Here is a 19,885-nt window from a genome sequence, read left to right on the forward strand (position 1 = left end):
TGAGTGTGGGGAGATCCTGGATCAAGGGGGACAGGACAGTGTCAAGATATGCAGAGGTAGTTTTGGTGGGGCAGGAGTAGGCTGAAGCGATAGGTTGACTGGGACAGATGTTTGTGAATTTTGGATAGGAGGTAGAACTGGGTGGTGTGGGCTTCCCGTACTGTGAGGTTGGAGGCTGTTGGTGGGAGATCCTGAAGTGATGAGGTTGTGGATGGTCTGGGAGATGATGGTTGATTGATGGGAGGTGAGATTGTGGTTGAGTGAGCAGTAGGAAGAGGTGTCCATGAGTTGGCTGAACACTTCAATTCCCCCTCCAACTTCGCCAAGGACATGCAAGTCCTAGGCCTCCTCCACCGCCAAACTCTCGCCAACGCCTGGAGGAAGAACACCTCATTTTCCGCCTTGGGACACTCCAACCACACGGAATCAATGTGGATTTCACCAGTTTCCTCACTTGCCCTCCCTCCACTTTGTCCTGGATCCAACCTTCCAACTCTTGAACAGTCCCACCCGTCCACCTTCCTTCTCTCTGTTCTACCCTCCTCTCTGACTATCATCTTCACCCCCACCTTCATCTACCTATTGATTCCTATCTACCGTACCCCCAGCCCCACCCCCCTCCTATTTATCTCTCAGCCTCCTTGGGCCACCCCCTCATTCCTGATGAAAAGCTTATGCTCGAAATGTTGACTCTCCTGCTCCTTGGATGGTGCCTAACTGGCTGTGCTTTTGCAGCACCACACTCTTCGACTAATGTCTGTAAAAATATAAGTAATGGCAGTAGTAACAGGCCACAAGCCATGCAATACCTCGTGCCCGCTGCAACATTCATTAAGATCATGGGTTTATCCTTGGTATCAGTTTCATTTTCATGCCCAATCTTTGTATCAGTTGATTTCCTTAGAGTCCAAAAATTTACTACTGTCAGCCATGAAAATACTTAACAATTGGTATTCACAGGCTTCTCAGTTACAGAATTACAAACATTCAGAAAACTGAGTGGAAAAGTTTCTCATCTTAATTGAGGCCTTACCCCCTCATTGTAGAAACTCCATCTGAGAGAAAGAGTCTGCCAGCATCTAGGCTGAAAAATGTGTTGCTGGAAAAGTGCAGCAGGTCAGGCAGCATCAAAGGAGCAGGAGAATCGACGTTTCGGGCATAAGCCCTTCTTCAGGCTAATGCCCGAAACATCGATTCTCCTGCTCCTTCGATGCTGCCTGACCTGCTGTGTTTTTCCAGCAACACATTTTTCAGCTCTGATCTCCAGCACCTGCAGTCCTCACTTTCTCCTCTGTCAGCATATACAGGGTATACCCTGTCAAAGCCACTTCTAGTCAATTTCAGTGAGATCCTCTTTCTTTCTGCCACTATTCTACTCAGTCTCTCTCTTCATTGGATGACTCTTTGATACCAGTAACAATTTAGAGAATTTACATTGCAATTCCCGCCCCCTAAAGAAGATGAAAACTATACTTGGTGCTCCAGATATAGTCTCATCAAGGCTCTGCACAGTTTCAGCAAGAATTTCTTACTTTACCATTCCAGATCCCTTGCAATAAAGCCAACCATTTGTCTTACAAATTACTTGTGGTACCTGCTTGTTAACTTGCAGTGTTTCCATCACAAGTGTTATGGACTAGGCCAAACCCCCTCAAAACATTTCAAGAAAGTAGCTCAGACCCTTACTTTTCCAGTTGTTTTGAGTAGATGTGAAGTGGATATTCCACAAGTTATGCAGATGGTCAAAGCCCCTCAGTTTTAAACAAAAGAAATTATTTAGAGTACGGGTTGAAGCACAAACAAAAGAGAACAGAATACAGAATAACTTAACCTATCTAAAATCCAACAGATTATCCCAACTTAATGGTGCTATTCAAAATTCCTCCAACAATCTCCATAAATACCCCTTGGCAAAAAAGGTAAAATCAAACACAGAGAGATGTCAGAGAGACACAGGATGGAACACTTCCTTCCATGTAGCTGTTTCTTTTACCAGCTTACACTGCCCAGCAGCTCTGAACAGCCAGGCTGCTGAAATCAAACCAGAGAAAACCTGAGCTAGGAGAACTGACCACTCGCCTTTCATTGTACAAGTGTTTGTTAAAAAAACTTAAAAAGCTTCTTCATTTAGATAAACACAGACATTTTGGAATCTATGTGTTTATGATCTCTCCAAAAGAAAAGGGCAACCTAACCCTGTTAAAGGAACAGCATCATCACACAAGGATATCCAAATTCTTCTGAATACCAACATTTTAATAGCATTTTTATATTTTAAAAAATCTGCATTTCTATTCTTCCACTTAAAGAGAATAATTGCATATCTCTGCACATTGTATTCCAGTTTTCATCTTCTTCCTGAATCACTTATCATTATTCCTTTACAGAGTCTATGTCACAGCTCCTCATTAGCTTATGGTTCTATTAATCTGGCAATATGATAGATAAAATCGTTGATATCACAGGAAGTTTGGAATTATTAAAAGCAGAGAAAGACTTTAAAAAGTAATGGTGTAAAAGTATTTTTTGGCAGAAACTTAGTCTCTAGTGCCAATTTTCCAGGCAGTATGGCAGGTAAAGGACTCTGTTTTTCTGCCGGTGCTTATTTAGTTAAAGCACAAATACCACATATGTGCTTTCAGAGAGATTCAGTGAGTAACAAGTAATGTACAAGTCATTTTAAAATCTGGATACACCTGCAAAAATGATGAGAAAGGACTTAACAACTGAACTGATATAAATGCATAGGCAGAAAAAATAGGCAAGTTGATGTCTCTGTTTGGAATTTTTCAGTCTTGGCAGCTTCCTCTTATGGATTGGAATGCTGCTGGAATGTAATAATCTGCGAAACAAAATAAATGGAACAATCCAAACTGTAGAAAGCTCACTTCATAAAAGAAGCCACACAATTTATTATAGGTAGCCCCTGCTATCCGAAAATAGAGCGTTCCCAGGAAAGCTTTCACAAGATGAAAATGGCATTAAGCAAAGGTGTATGATTTACAGAGGAACCTCGAATATCCAAACGAGATGGGCAAGCACTATTTTGTTCGGATAATTGATTACTTGGATAATTGATTCAATGTCTTTTCTGTGGGGTTTGGAACTTTCTGCTAAGTCTGCTCCCCGTTCAGGAGACGAGGCGGCAGCACACCGCGCGCGTGCTCCACCCGCTTCATCCACCCCCAAAACCCACCCAATACTGCCCTCCTGCCTGCACCCACATATCATCCAACAACGCCACCCACCCTCCCCATCCAATCTAACACTGCCTCCCTGCCTGCCCCACTCCCCGCCAGCCAACACCCCCCGCCAGCCAACACCACACCCATGCTCACTTCCATCCCCGTCCAAGCCTGTTACCCCACACACGCCCACCCCCCACCGATCACCTCTGCCTCCAAACTCGGTCCAACACTGCCCCCTCGCCCGCTTCCCCACCCTGTCCAACACCCACCACTTCCATCACCCCAACTCTGACCACCCCCTACCCCAGTCAATCACTACCCCCGCCCACCTGCCCAACACCACCCCCAAACTCCACCCCGTCCAACACCACCTACCCCTGCCTGTCACCCCCAACCCTGTCCAATACTGCCCCTACCCCGTCCACCCCCAACCCAGCTAAGCCAACAAGATGCAAACAAGCTAGTTTTTGAAAGGTTTGAAGTTTTGTGTCTTCTTACAGACAGAGCAGAGATGTTCCACAAAGTCGTCACCCAGTTTGCATTTTTGGTCATGCCAATGCAAAGAACACCAGATTGACAGAAGTAAACCACTGCTTCACCTGAAAGCTATGTATGAGACTACCTTCTACATACTGATCTAGGTAAAATAATAATTCAGTCACAACAACAGCTGTGAACATGAACAATGTTGCTGCCAATAATTATATAATAATTGTTCTAAAATTTTCCAACCAATTGCACATCATTTTATGAGATTAATGAGAATGTTTCAGGGATGAGGAACTTCAGTTGTGAGGAAGGCTGGAGAAGTTGCAACTGTTTTCCTTGGAGAAGACGGAGAGGAGATTTGATGAAAATATTGAGAATCATTGAGAGACTGCAATGTAATTAAGGTGTTGGGATTAGCAGGAGGTTGTGACAATGTGGTAATAATGCAGATAATCAGGCTAACATTCTGGGAATGTGGGTTCAAATCCCACTGTGACAGATAGTGAATAGTTGATCAGCAATTAAAAGCTAGACTCTTCAAGTCATGTATCCATTGTAGGCTACTGTTTTAAAACCCATCTGGTTCACTAATGTGCCAGCCTTACCTGATCTGGCCTACATGAAATTCCATAAGACATAGGAATGGAAGTAGGCCATTTGGCCCATCAAGTCCACTCCATCATTTAACCATGGCTGATGGGCATTTCAACTCCACTTAGCCACACACTCCCCATAGCTCTTAATTCCTTGCAAGATCAAGAATTTATCAATCTCTGCTTTGAAGACATTTAACATCCACTGCCTCCACTGCGCTCCGTGGTAATGAGTTCCACGGGCCCACCACTCTCTGGCTGAAGAAATGTCACATTTCCCTTCTAAATGACCCCCTCTAAATCTAAGACTGTGCCCACTGGTTCTAGTCTCCCTACCCAACGGAAACAACTTCCCGGTGTCCACCCTTTCTAAGCCATGCATGATCATGTAAGTTTCTATTAGATCTCCCCTCAACCTTCTAAGCTCTAATGAATACAATCCCCTGTAATTACCTTTATTTAACTGTAACATCATTATATCCAATTTTGCCTTCTCTCTTTCAAACTGCAGACTGAACTCTATCATATTATGATCGCGGTCTCCTAAGTGTTCGCTTATTTTAAGAACTTTTATAAAGTCTGGCTCATTACATAGCACCAAGTCTAGAAATAGCCTGCTCTCTTGTAGGCTCCATCACAAGCTGTTCCAAAAAGCCATCCTGTAAGCATTCTACGAATTCCTTTCTTTAGATCCACTAGTAACATTATTCACCCAGTCCACCTGCATATTGAAGTCCCTCATGATCACCGTGACTTTGTCTTTCTGACATGCCCTGCTGACATTTCCTGGTATATCACTGGGTGGCACAGCGGTTAGCACTGCTGCCTTCCCAGCGCCAGGGACCCAGGTTCAATTCCTGCCTTTGGCAACTGTCCGTAAGGAGTTTGCACATTTTCCCGTGTCTGTGTGGGTTTTCTCCCACAATCCAAAGATGTGCAGGTTAGATGAATTGGCAATGCTAACTTGCCCATAGTGTTAGGTGCATTAGTTAGGGGTAAATATGGGGAATGAATCTGGGTAGGTTACTCTTCGGAGGGTCGGTATGGGCTTATTGGGCTAAAGGGCCTGTTTCCACACTGCAGGGTATCTAACCTTGTGACCCTGCTCCTGACCATTGTTAGGTCTGCACATAACTCCCATTGTGGTTTTTTTGCCTCCACTCACACAGACTCCACATCATCTGACCATAATCATTCAGTGCCATAGATTTAATTTCATTCTTAATTAACAGGACAACTCTGCCCCATCTACCCACATCCCTGTCTTTTTGAGAAGCTGAAAATCCTTGGATATTTAACTGCCAGTCCTGAATTCCCCTGCAACCACATCTCTGTAATGCCTAGCACATCATCATCATTCACAATGATTTGTGCTGTTAATTCATCTACTTTGTTAAGAATACTACGAACATTCATGTAAAGCGCATTATTGCCGATTTTCTTATTCTCATGATTTCCGACATCTCTCTTAATATTTCCTAAGTTATCCTTCCTTTTTGCTTTATTCCTAGCCTGCCTTGAACTTAAACTCTGCACACATGCTAACCTGCTGCTTATCTTTCTGCCTGACTCCAAGGATTTCCCTTTCTCTTACCCCCGATTCACAAGTTTAAAGCCCTAGAGACCACCCTATTTATCCTTTTTTGCTAGCACACTGTTTCCAGATTGGTTCAGATGGAGACTGCCCCATCAGTACAGATCCCCCTGGTTCCAAAACTGATGTCAATGCCCCATGAAATGGAATCCCTTTTTCCCACACCCATCTCTTATCTATGTGTTTACTCACCTAACTTCCTTATCCCTATGCCATATAGCAAGTGGCTCAGACAGTAATCCAGAGATTATGACCGTCAAGGCAGTGTCTAAGGATTCAGCCACTACCCAAATATATACCTGGCACCCCTCTGCTACTTGCTGTGGCCTCTCCCTCAGCTGCTCCTTTAAAAAGGGTTCTTGAGCTCTCCCTTCCCGGCAGCCCTCGGTTCTCTCTGCCTTCTCTCCTTTCTGCTCTGTAAAAGTGGAGGCCTGACTCCCAAGGTATGTCCCTTTTTAAATAGGGAACTTACCCTTCCCAGCAGCCTTCGGTTCTCTCCACCCTCTCTCCTCATCGCTCTGTAAAAATAAAATTCACCTTCAATAATGTGGTTGACTTGACTGCCCTCCGAAAAGGCCTATGCAAAGCACGTATTTTAAGGAGCAATTAGGCAATAAATGCCGGTTCAGTCAGCAATGCCCACAATCTGTGAATAAATATTAAAAAGCATTTATTCCAGACGATATTAACTATATAATTACTGAAAAGAGGAATGCACCACAGCATTTTAAGCAGATTAAAAGTCACAAACTCTGTTAAGATTGAATAATTACATTCTTTCACATTAAGTTACTCTCAAAAACTTAGTATCAGCAGATGAAAGAAATACAATCGCTATGTTCTATTTTTAATGAGTTTTGAGAAGATTTGTAGCTCAGGTTGAGGCTCCAGATGTAGGTTTGCTTGCTGAGCTGGAAGGTTCATTTTCACATGCTTCGTCACCATACTAGATAACATCTTCAGTGAACCTCTGAATGAAGCACTGGTAGTGTAGCCCGTTTTCTATTTATATGTTTGAGTTTCCTTGGGTTAGTGATGCCATTTCCTGTGGTGACATAATTTCCTATGGTGATGTCATTTCCTGTTCTTTTTGTCAGGTGGTTGTAAATGGAATCCAAGTCAATGTGTTTGTTGATACAGTTTCGGTTGGAATGCCATGCTTCAAGAAATTCTTGTGCGTGTCTCTGGTTGGCTTGTCCTTGAATGGATGTGTTGTCCTTCCTCATCCATATGTAAGGATATTAGTGAGAGTGGGTCATGTCATTTTGTGGCTAGTTGGTGTTCATGTATCCTGGTGGCTAGTTTTCTGCCTGGATGTCCAATGTAGTGTTTGTTACAGTTCTTGCATTGTGATTTGTAGATGACATTAGTTTTGCTTGTTGTCTGTATAGGGTCTTTCAAGTTCATTAGGTGCTGTTTTAGTTTATTGGTGTGTTTGTGGGCTTCATGATGCCAAGGGGTCTAAGTAGTCTAGCAGTAATTCCTAGATCATCCACAAATGAAGCGGTATTAGAACATTAATTCCAATGAGCCAACACACACTGCAGCACGGAGGAACTACGCAGAGCAGAGGATAATCACCTATACCGTGTATTCAAAAAGAACGAGTACCCAATGAACACAGTCTGCCGATTTATGAGCAACAAATCCAAATAAGCAGACAAAACACATCCAGAAATCCTAGCCACTCTCCCCTACATCAAAGACATCTCAGAAATGACTGCCAGACTACTCGGACTCCTTTGCATCATGGTAGCCCACAAACCCACCAACACACTAAAACAGCAGCTAATGAACGTGAAATACCCTATACAGATAACAAGCAAACTAATGTCATCTACAAAATACCTTGCAAGAACTGTAACAAACAATACATTGGACAAATAGGCAGAAGACTAGCCACAATATGACATGACTCACTCTCACTTGTATCCTTACAAACAGATGAGAAGGACACCACTTGACAAACCAAACAGAGACACGCATGAAAATCCCTAGATGCATAGCATTCCAACTGGAATTTTATCAACAAACACATTGATTTGGATCCCATTTACCATCCCTGAGAAAAAAAACAGAAAGTGACATCACTGTGGGAAATGATGTCACCACAGGAAATGACATCACCAACGAAAGGAAACTCAAACTTATAAATAGAAAGCAGGCTATACCACCAGTGCTTCATTCAGGGACTCACTGACAATGTTACCTACTATGCTCTATTTTTCTTTACAAAAGCAAATAAATGTCTCTTGTGGTGCAGAGGCAGAACCAAGAGACCTGGGTTCAAGTCGCACCCATACAGGTGTGTAATAACATCTCTGAAAGATTGATTCAATAAAAATAACAAGCAAATACTAATAAACTTTTAAAACAAAGCATGGTTAGTTTGCAAGCACTATACTGTAATTTCTTGACTTTGATCGCTGAAACAGTATATTGATTAAATATATACAGATGCCTCTCTATTAGTTTTACGTTGTATAATATAACTAACTTTTCCTCTCTGTTCTTTATTTTAAAATACATTGTTCCAAACAAATACATCAGAGAGATGAAAAACATTTTAAAATGACCTGGAAAAGAAGGTAATTGGTAAGTGTTTTATTTATTTCAGAATGAGCCTCAATTAAGCAAGATCTGAGACAATGAGTTCATGAAGACAGACCGTCATACATTCTAAACAAATGACCAAAGGAGATATCATAAACTGTTTTGCTATCTCAGTGGTCGGTATCAAAGTCCAATAAAATAGACAAAGCTGTAATAAACAGGGATGCCCCTTCCCCTTGTAAATGATATCTTAAAAGACCAGTTCGGCATCTTGTGCTGCAGTGGTGCTCTCCCTACCTTGAAACCAGGAGGCCAAGGTTAATGTCCTCCCAGCTCCAGAGGTGTGTCTTAACAATGATCTGACCAAATTGACTTGAAAATATGTAAAAGACCAATGTGTAGATAGTGGTAAATAATGTCAGTAGGTTACTCCCAAAGGAACCAATCAGAAATTAGATATACACTACCTAGCCAATTCAAGATTCAACCCAAACTGTGTATGAATTGTGTGCACTTCACCTAGGCAATCAAGAATCGAATCATGAAATGCCTGGACCAATCAGAGTTCAGAAATAGTTTTAGTCAATGTTATGATTTGTGGTTCAGAAAGAGTTAATAAGGCCTCCTTTTCCATACTTGTGTGCACAGAAAGAATAAGAAAGAAACTGTACTCTCAATAACTGAGGGTCAGAATTCTGGTGGAGTACCTCGTTAAGTGCTATTTCTGTTGCACTTATTTTTGATAAATTAATAAATCGGTGAACCTTGACTCAACACATTTGTTCATGGAGTAGTATTGCACTTAGAGTGACCCCAAGTCTTGCAATTAAGGTTAAATTGAGCTTCAGAACCCTCCAAGGCTTGGGTAGAGTAGTTGGGGAGGAACTGTTCTGACTCATGAAAAATGAAAAACAAATGGCACAGATTTAAAGTAATTGGTAAAAGAGACAACAGTGATATGAGGAAAGACTTTTAAACAGTGAGTGGTTAAGGACTAGAATGCACCGGCTGACGTTATGATGGAGGCAGGTTTAGTTGAAGAATTTAAGAGAATTGGACTGAGAAGGAACGATATGCAGGGTTACAGGGGAATAAAACTACATGAATTCATTTGGAGAGCTGGTGGAAATATATTAGGCTGAATGGCTGACTTTTTTTTTCCTTTGCTGTAGTGATTCTGATTTTTGGAGGATTGGAGATTGTTGCAGAAAAGGAACCAACACTGATGACAATTCACTACAGGTCCCAGATGCAAAGTATTCCTCCTAGAGACTACCTTATGTAATGATGTAGTGACGCAGTATTGTTAATTACTTCAATATAGTTTTCACAGAGGTACAGTGTGAGGGATTATGAAGCAAATAAATCCTCAGGGAATAGCAGTATTCATATTGGTTTGAGATGATAATGATTGTTTGAGTCAATGGCTAGTTGGAAGCTCTGGCTATGTTGGAAACAAACTAATGTGTCCATTTTCAAAAATGGTAACAAAATTAATACCCACAGAGGCACCACCATTTCACATTTTCATTGGGTATCAGATACAATTATTACTAATTGTAACTTTAAATATATAGTAACTTGTTGTCAAAATAAGTGAAGTTGATGGGTTTGTGGTGGATATTGGTGGACAGCCTATCCACAGAAAGTGGAGTCAGAGATAAATCAGGTGAAAGTGAAAAGAATATCTGATAATGGTAGGGGATATGCTGCGCCATGAGTTTACAGATTATGTTTTGAGTACAATCTGGCTACTGCTGATGGCCCACAATATCTCCAGGAATACCTAAACCTGAGTTGCTAATCCGTTGATGTCTATTCCATTTGGCATAGTCGTAGAGTTTTGGGATCAATTAACTCAGGTAGCTGGATGGCTGCTTTGCATTGAGAGTGCAATTCCTATACTGACTGAGGCTATCATGAAGAATTCTTCTTCTCAACCTCTCTTTTTACCTGAGGCATGGTGACCCTTAGGTTAAATCACCACCAGTCATCTCTCTGACAGAGCAGCCCCATAGTCTGGTAAGAGTATGGCAACTTTACCTTTTAGAGCCACAATCATGGTGCAGGATATCTTCAATAGGAAGAAAGGATATTGGCTCCACAAAAGACTGTACAGCAGTCATAATGCTGTCATGGACAGCTGTATTAATGGACAGAAGCAGAAATATTGAAGTGTGATCCTTCATTCTCCACAGGATTGTCCTCAATTCCTGTTGTAATCTCAGTCAAGCAGCTATATTTTTAGGACTCAACCAGCTCAGTCAGCGGTGGCTCTGCTGAGCCACTCTTTTTGGTCAACATTGAAGTCTCCCAACCAGAGTATATTCTGCTCTCATACCACTTCTGTGCTTCATCCAGGTAGTGTTTAACATGAAGAAGCACTGATTTATCAGCTGAGGAAGGGTGGTATGAGGTATTCAGCAAGTGCTTTCATTGCACCTATTTGACATATTGCCATGCGACTTCAATGTCGAAGACTTCCAGGAAACTCCCTCCAGATTGTACATCACTGTGCCACCACCTTTGCAATGAAAATGGCTAGGACACTGTGCGGTGGATATGATTTCCTGGGTATAATTGTCAGACTGTTGCTTGACTAATTTGAGATAAAGTGTTCCAAAAACAGTTGAGGACTGTTGCAGGCTCAGTTGGCTTAAGAATGAAGAGTCATTGGACTCCAAAATTAACTCTGCATTCTTCCCACAAATTCTGCCAGAGCTGCTGAGTTTCTCCAAGAATGTTTGCTTTTGTTTCAGATCTCTGGAATACCCAGTTCTTTATTTTGTTTTAGGTTTTGGTTATTCTTATAAGGGGGAGAGGTCAATTAATTCCCTTCTTAGGGCAGCATAGTGGCTCAGTGGTTAGCACTGCTGCCTCACAGCACCAGGGTCCCAGGTTCAAATCCAGTCTTGGGCGACTGTGTGGAGTTTGCACATTCTCCCTGAGTCTGCATGGGTTTCCTCTGGGTGCTCCAGTTTCCTCCCACAGTCCAAAGATGTGCAGGTCTGGTGAACTGGCCATGCTAAACTGGCCACAGTGTTAAGTGCATTAGTCAGAGGAAAATGGGTCTAGTTACTCTTGGGAGAGTCGGTGAGGACTGGTTGGGCCGAAGGGCCTGTTTTCACACTGTAGGGAATCTAACCTAATCTAGACTTCAGGCTAAATCGTACCATTTCATGCGGGCAGCTAAGAGTCAGGATGAATAGTAGTGATCCAGATGGATGTTGTGCCATTGTCATTATTAATTCTAGACAACGGCTGAATCTTGGCGAGAGTCAAACCAGCTCCCCAGAAAACTGCCTGGGAACTGGAGGTCCACCGAAAATCCCATTGCCCCACGTTCCCTGCAGACTGGCAGTTCTCCCGTGCTCTGGCACCTCAACGTGCAAGATGTTAGATCGTGTTGACTCAAAGGAAACCCTTTTGAGAGACAAAAACTAAAAGGGCAGAACTGACTGGTTTGTGTTCAGCGTACGCGCGTCCGGGTTTGGAAAGGGAGGGCGGAGATCGCCGCTGGGTTGCCGGAATTAGGTCAGAAATTGGCGAACGCCCGGGCCCGGGGGAGGCACTGGTGGTGTTGAGAAGATGTCCAGTGAAGTGAAGCAGAGGAAGAAGAACGTGGCCGGTGGCAAGCAGAGCGACGGTCCGAGGGAGCAGCCTGCGAGAGGGAAGGTGTCGGAGGGCCCTGTGAGGAATGCGCTGTGTTTGCTGTCGCTGCTCGCCAGCGCGGCCATGGCGGGGTAAGGGAGAGAGCTGGGAGTCCGCACTCACATCATTTCGTCTCTTCGACAACTTCGCCTGTCCCCTGTCAGTTTAAAAACCTCGGGGGTGTTCCCTCCTTATTTGAAAACTTCAGAGCGGGTTTCCCCACTTTTAAAAACCTCGGGGGTGTTCCCTCTTTATTTAAAAAAAACTTCAGAGGGTTGTTCCCTCTTTCAGAAACTTTGGGGAATGTTCCCTCCTTCTTTGAAAATTTTCAGGAATGTTCCCTCTTCATTTAAAAACCGTCGAGGAGGGGTGTTGCCTCTTCACTTAAATCTCCGGTGAGGGTTAAATTTATTTTATCCCGGGTGCTGAAGGAACTGGGTGGGGGGGAACTATTTCTTTTTGTTTTAAAATAACTCTTTGTTTACCTTTTACTGTCGACGATTCAGGATGTACCCTGTAGGCGGACGGACAGCTCCAGTGAGCTGAACGGATTTAATTTTTTTCTCTCTAAAACAACTAAACACACCAGAAAATGGCCGTGATTTTTCTAGACATTGAGTGGACGTTTGCTGCTTGTCAGGGCCCACGCCCGCCACACACATACAAAAAAAAAGTGGGAAATATTTGCTCGAATTCCTGCTCCAATAAAAACGGCCCGGAATGATGGGACTTGGTTTAATCCAGTGGGAGATCCGCGATGTCTGAAGACGGTTCTTGTTATTATTATCCTTCCCTGTGAGGACCTCGAAGCAGATGTGTGGACGTGGTCGTTTGTGACCGTTTTTTTTCAAACCCAGCTTTGGCGCCTTGAGTCGAACGGAGCGTGAACCCCCCGGGCTCCCTTCACCTTTGACTCTGTCCGACTTGAACCGACTAAGAAACCCTGGGATGGGGTCAATTCCGAAGTCGCGTGGCTTTAATTTGGATAGTCCGCCGAAAGTTTCATACTTTCCCGCAGCCTCTTTGTGCGGATCTGCTGCACGTCGCGCTCTGAAAGCAGTACCCGCTTCATTGGATTGTGAGAGTTATCAACGATTAGTTTCTCCATCACTGTCTGATCAGGGAAGATGACACTTCATCCCTCCTACTGTGGTGTTCAGTGTCCAGCATAAGTAGTATGTGTGTGTGTGTGTATGAATGCATGAAACTGCAGAAATTACATTAACCATATCAACCTCAAGGACACTACTGGATGCTGAAGTGAAATAGAAGCAGAACACTCTGTGTTCACATTTTAGATTGGAGTCCCTTTTTCTGAACTAGAACAAGGCTACCTTTGTTACACTCTCCCCACATCCTGTCAGATTAAAATTTTCCGTTTTTTAATAAAGATTACAACATTTACAAGGCATCTGGTGATTACATAAAGATAAAGGGTTTAGAGGGATACGGGCCAAATACTGGCAAATGGGACTAGAACCAGGATGTCTGGTCAACATGGATGAGTTGGACAAAAGGGTCAGTTTCCATGCTGTCAACTCAATGATTCTATAATCCAGGTTTTCTCTGCATCGCAATCAAAAAGAGAGTAATCAGACAAGTCGTTGAGAATACCATATTAAGAAAACCACATTCCATCGCCAAACCCCTTGAAAGTGGTTTCCTTTTTCAAATTGCAAATGCAGTGTTGAAAACCAAAGTAAGACAAAGTACTGTGGATGCTGGAAATATAACATCAAACCATAAAATAATCAAAAAGCTCACATCTGCCAGAATCTGTGGAGAGAGAACAGTTGTTGATTCATGTCCACTATGACTCTCAGAAAGGAGAAGAGTCCTATTGTCTCAAAGTTAACTCTGTTTACTTCTCTATAGATGCTGCCAGACCCCCTGAGCTTCTCTGTCATTTTCTGTTTTTATTTGAAAGTCAAAGTATTGGCTGACAGCTTCCTTGATATGATTTGCATCACTAACCAGCATATAATTCACTGCTAGGTCATCAATAACACTTGCTATTTGCATGGCAGTTGTTTTATGTTCATATTTTGCACTGAACCGAGGTGCAGAGCTGATGGTTTAACTTTTTACTACCTGTTTATCCTTTAGCCCCATTCTTGCAAATCAGTTAGCTTAGTCTTTATTTGTTTTAAAGATATTGCCATGATGATTTGAACTATTGCCCTTCAGTTGCTGTTGCTTTGAAGATTCAAGTACCAAATTGTCAATAAATTCACTATTGTGAAATTTGTCTTCTGTTTCTGCAGGCTCATGTTCCAGCAGTCAGCTAAGTTTGCTGATGTGGAACAAAAGTACCAGCAGCTGTACATGAAATCTGTAGCTGCCCAGGCCCTGGAAGATGAAATTAACAAAGTTTCAAAAAAGGTAAATGTGAGAAAACACCTGTTGTAGAAAGTTAAGCAGAGAGGTGCATAATGGACTATATTTCAATTTAAAAAAGAAGTTCCTCCAAGTTCACATAAATATCATTACTCAAAACATCTTGTGGTGCAGTGATAAGACTCCCCTCCAAACTCTTGAACTGCGTCCCATATGAGGACTGCTCACAGCACCAGAGACTCAGGTTCGATCCATCTTTGGGTCACTGTCAGTGTGGAGTTTGCAAATTCTCCCCGAGTCTGCATGTGTTTCCTCTGGGACTTCTCGTTTCCTTCCATGGTCTAAAGATGTGCAGGTTACTTGGATTGGCCATGCTAAATTGCCCAGAGTGTCACGATAGATTAGCCATAGGAATTACAGGGCTAGGGTAGGGGTTGTTGGGTCTGGGTGGGAATCTTTTCGGATCTTCACTGTGGACTCGATGGACCAAATGGCCAGCTTCCACACTAGCAATTCTGTGATTCAAAGATGGCCATACAGATTGATAATGAACCTAGAAGTCCTTCCAGTATGCCTGATGGCAGGTGACAGTAACTGAGTTTTCTGATCAGCTATCTTGCAGAGGACAATGGCAAATCACTGTAGTACTTTTCCTGTAAGAAGTCTGTGGTCCAGCCTTTGGAAACAAGGCTTGGAGAAGAGACAGACATACACAATATTCACTATAAGCCTGATCTGGTCCTGCATTGGTAATGTAGCATTCCTGACATCAAATAAGAGAATTATAGAATCCATACAGTGTGGAAGCAGGCCATTTGGCCCACCAAGTCGACATTGACCCTCTGAAGAGCATCCCACCCAGATCCAAACCCCCCCGCCCCATCCATGAAAACCTGCATTCCCATGGTTAATCAACCTAACCGACACGTCCCTGGATACTATGGGTAATTTAGCATAGCCAATCAACCTAAATCTCAAGAAAAAGTGCAAAATTGAATTCACCTAATTAGTGGGTTAGAATGTGAAAATACCCCAAACGTTTTTGGATTAGTTTAATTCTCCATAAGGGAGAAAACATCCATTCAGCTACGAAATCTGTGACTGACACTTTACTCTCTGAAGCAATCCATTCTATATTGAAGAACTCTTCTACTTGGGGCACCTAAGGTTGAGCAATAGATATGGCCTTGCATGGAGTGTCACTGAACAAATGAAGGCAATTAGATGAGAAGCCAAAAGTGAAACCTACAGTTTAAGACTTTATTTCTCTTCCTGCAAAGCAAATCCATTCAGTTTTAGTTTAGGTTCCTTATTGTAATTTTTCCATGGAATTTAATTTGATCCCTTTGTATTTCTTAAGGATATCATTAATTAGGTTCTATACATAGGAGATTATGATGCCCAGTAATTTTATGTCTTAATAACATATGTTTTCAGTGTGTATTTACTGTACTGGAGTATTTGAATATTATAGGAAGAAAAGACTTGGGTATCTGTCATAGCCTTTTTCTGCTTCCCAGAAACATCTCAAACCGCTATGTGCAATATATTACTATGAAGTTTGTTGAATGTTGCTTGTGCTATTGGCTGCTAGGTTGATTACCAAATATTCCAAATATTCCTTTGGTAACAAATGATTAAAATGACTTGCAAGTATGGCAATATGTAATTCTGTTTTAAAGGTGATTAATTTGTGATTGTATCTTTGCTACAAATTTACAAACTCAAATCCAAACTAAAGAAACGAAACTTCATAGTTGGATGCAATTCAAAGTGTACAGCAGAACTTTGCAAATTTGTTTATATGATTATAAAAGACGAAGCCATGACTGCTTCAATATATGAGGAAATATTGCACTAGAGTCTTTTAGGTTAAGGCTTTGTTTTGAACAATTCATATGCAGCTCTTGATGCTACCTGAGGCTATTGCAGCCTAAATTAACTTGCTGATCAAGGTAAGCATCTTATGACAAAAACCTTTCAAAACACCTTTAAAATATCTCCTTGATCTCAAAATAATTAAATAGATATGCAAATATTAAAGTTGGTATTGTTCAGCCCTGCCTAAGTAGCATCACCATTTTCCAGCAGACTTGCAACCCCCTATGTCCAGAATCTATGAATCCTTTAATGCCTGAATGCAATAAACACAGCCTCCACATTAGTCCAACTGATTTACTGCCGTAATTTTGTGAGAACTCTGAAGAAGAAATGTGAACAGCCAAGTAGGGTTTTTCTGCAGTACTTTTGGAACAGGCACAGTGGGAGTTTAGGGAAATTCAGTAGAAATTGCACATACAGATTTTTCTCCAATTTATTTTTCAAAGGAGATAATCAGAATAACATAATCACTTAGGCAGGTGTCTATGACACCCATTTGCTTGTCTGTAGTGACCAAGGGGATTTCTGCTGAACCATTTTAACACTTCGTGTTGCTACTGGATATTCTTAGCCTTTGGTAATGCACATTGCAAATTTGGGTCAACTGTAAAACTTGCAGTGCATTCTGATAAAAGACGAGCTCTTTAGTGATAGTATGCAATTGTAAAACAAATCTATCTAATCTTTTTAACTTCACTGTGATTCATTTTACATTTCTGTTTTGAAAAATGCTGTAATGCAAGAATATTCTTTCATGTAAAAATACACAGGGAAGGTTTTCTTCATTCATCATTTGGAGTAAAGTAAAAAACAGTAAAGTGAAGATGATGTTAGCTGTTTTGCTAAACGTACAAATCAGTAAAAATCTTCCTCTTACTCTATCAGTGGGAATCACTGCCTTTTTTTAGGTGAGCCACTAGTTTGATGAAATGCATGGAAATATTGGGATATTGTATTCTGCAATAATTGCTCCCTGGAATAATCTTAGATAATTAGCATTAACATGTTACGATAAAGCTATTTAAAGCAACCTCAAAAAAGCCTGTGCTTTTGTTGTAGATAAAGACTTGAGCAAGAATTTCTCTGATTCTCCAATCTGCTACAACTTTGGAAGATATGTAGAAACTCCAGCTGGTTGAGGTAGATGAGGTGGATTCTGCTGAAGTTACGGCAAGTAATTTGCAGAGCCCATTAGGAGTTTTGCATTGATGAATGTTTGAAGAGTTACACTGAGCTTTGGATCCATGAAGGCAAAGTTTCTGTGCTCAAACTGAGCCAGTCTAGTGGATTTGCCCATTATGTTTTTTTGCTTCATCGTTCAGTTGTAATACATACATTATTCCCATATGCTCACTGCTTAATACAAGTTTCAACTCCTCCATTATTCATTATCATATATTTTCCGATACTGATTCATCAATTATGGTTTGTGATGTTGGGGGTTACTGTGAAAGATGCCTTTCATCTCAAACATTTCTAGCCCTTAGGAAAAAACATGAAAACACTTGTATCCATATAGGTATTTTCTTACAGAAAATGCTAAAGGTGCTTCCCATCTAGAAGGAAAAGTGTTTATTTCTATTTTTTTTGTTAGAAGGAATAGCCCAACTTTCTCTCTGCAAAACACCACGTTGAGATATTCCTGCTGCTTGAAGAATTTGATGCTGCACTGACCATATCTGAAAACTGTTGATTGACTTATCTTTTTGATTCTCATATCAAACTTAACTGAAAAACATAACTTTATTTTGTGATGACTTTTGATGATTGTCAACTCATTTCAAAAAGCTGGACTTAAAAATTAAATTGCCAGGTCTATAAGAGCCACAACATTTGGTTGCATTTGCCTGCTACTGGTAATATTTCTAAATCTTACTTCTGGGACAGTATATTGAAACGTGTCTTTTGACCTAAACATTCATTGATATCACAAGTCATGTTATATTATACTGTATTTATATCAGTCTTTTTGTACGATCAGTTAGTTCAGTTGGCTGGGCGACTGGTTGGCAAAGCAGTGGGGCATGAACAGCACAAAATCAATTCCCACACTGACTGAGTTTACCATGAACCAATCTCATTTGAATCTCTTCATTAACCTGAGGCGTGGTGACCCTCAGGTTAAACTCATTCTCAGTCATCCCGCTCCAATGGGAGCGCAGTCTATAGTCTGGTAGGACTCTAGCGATTTTACCTTTTATTTATCAGTTTACGTTTCATGTACTACAGCTTGTTTCATTTCTCCAATATACAAGCAAGTTAAGAAATACATATCTGTCTTTGATCGGCCTCGTCTTGTTATGTCGATGAGATAATGTCAATTGTCACAGTTCTGGTATTCAGTTACCTGGAAATCTGGCTTTTGAAGCTAGTTTTCAACCAATCGAAGGGAAACCCTTTCATGTTGTGCCTACAAGCAAAATGAATGATGGATTTAAAGGATAGAAAAAAATTATTTATTAGCAAAGGAAAGTACATAATAAACTACAAATGGCTCATCAGGCTTTATTTATGATATCCATGTACATAAAACATAATTTGCTATAATCTGCAAATATATCCATTTCATGTACAGAGAAGGCTAAGACACTTATTCATCAAGAGTTGTTCATGCAGATAGAGGTGCAAAATGGTTGTACATTAATTAGAGTTATCTCTACTTTTCCCCCAGATATTATGCTACAAACTGAGAGATGGAGCACTCGTTTATCTCTTTCCAGCATCTATTACCAAATAAGCTGTCTAAGTGGGTTTATCAATTTGGTGCCAATAAATGTTTGCATGGGGTCACATTTTTTTACTGTGGGCAACTGCTTATTGAGAACTAGATTGAAATAAAAAAACAGAGGCGGCTTTCATTCCATGGCCTGCCTGAACTCAATCAGATCCTATAATTGGAAAGTCAGTTTCTAATACAATGCAGCACATTAATACTTCTGCTTATTTTTGTAGTATACGGTTAATATGATAGTGAAAAAGATTATGACTTCTTTCAAATACGCTATTACAGTAACTAGGTTACTTAACAGTTTAAGCCCAATACTGTCTGATACCTTCAAAAATGACAGTCAGAGAATCTCAAAATTTCTTGCAGACTAGATTATGCATAGTCTTTTCTGCTATTACATTGGATTGCCTTTTTGAACACTTCGAACATTACTATATTTACCAAAGAGAGATCTTATAACCATTGATTTCTTTATAAACCTTAAGCCAATACTCATAAAATCCTGTTGTGAGTTTTCCCTATTGTTTTGGTATTGTGCTGCAATACGAATGTGACTTGGTGTGCATAATCTTTGGTCACTTTGTTTCTGACGTGTACTACATTTTTAAATTAATTTCAATAAACTGAAGCTCTTTGAGAAACAGTTCCAGAGGAATTGTAGCTGATATGACGTTTGATACTCCTCTGGGAAATTTAGTCAGCAATTTGTAAAATAGATGTCTGCTTTGCTCACTCTTGCTGGTTTCTTCTGTAGTGTAATAAGTAGTCTCCAACAATGCATTTAAAGACTAACATCAAAACCATAAGCGTTGTGCCCTTTGTGTACTCATGTACAGGTGAGGGCTGCTGCTGCTCCTCTGTTTGCCTCTTC

At 41.1% G+C, this 19,885-nt stretch overlaps 1 protein-coding gene and 1 long non-coding RNA gene across 4 annotated transcripts in view; one reads left to right on the forward strand and one right to left on the reverse strand.

The window, feature by feature from the left end:
* Positions 1–12,930, reverse strand: part of LOC132826750 (uncharacterized) — a 25,573-nt gene extending 12,643 nt beyond the window's left edge. The window contains exons 1-2 of one of the 2 annotated variants that reach the window (XR_009645909.1): positions 12,554–12,930; positions 6,337–6,382 (exon numbers count right to left, since the gene is read on the reverse strand). This is a non-coding gene — a long non-coding RNA (uncharacterized LOC132826750). Of the gene's footprint in view, positions 1–6,336; positions 6,383–10,460; positions 12,373–12,553 lie in introns of those variants that run through there. The other variant, XR_009645908.1, reaches the window with a different exon arrangement.
* LOC132826749 (inhibitor of nuclear factor kappa-B kinase-interacting protein-like) overlaps positions 11,744–19,885 on the forward strand; it is a 27,961-nt gene continuing 19,819 nt past the window's right edge. Inside the window, exons 1-2 of one of the 2 annotated variants that reach the window (XM_060842905.1) lie at positions 11,744–12,160; positions 14,333–14,450. In XM_060842905.1, coding sequence (XP_060698888.1) covers positions 12,006–12,160; positions 14,333–14,450 — 273 coding nt within the window. In that variant the 5' untranslated portion in view covers positions 11,744–12,005. The remainder of the gene's footprint in view (positions 12,161–14,332; positions 14,451–19,885) is intronic. The other variant, XM_060842904.1, reaches the window with a different exon arrangement.

This window comes from Hemiscyllium ocellatum, chromosome 23, assembly GCF_020745735.1.
Source record: "Hemiscyllium ocellatum isolate sHemOce1 chromosome 23, sHemOce1.pat.X.cur, whole genome shotgun sequence".
NCBI classification, from domain to species: domain Eukaryota; kingdom Metazoa; phylum Chordata; class Chondrichthyes; order Orectolobiformes; family Hemiscylliidae; genus Hemiscyllium; species Hemiscyllium ocellatum.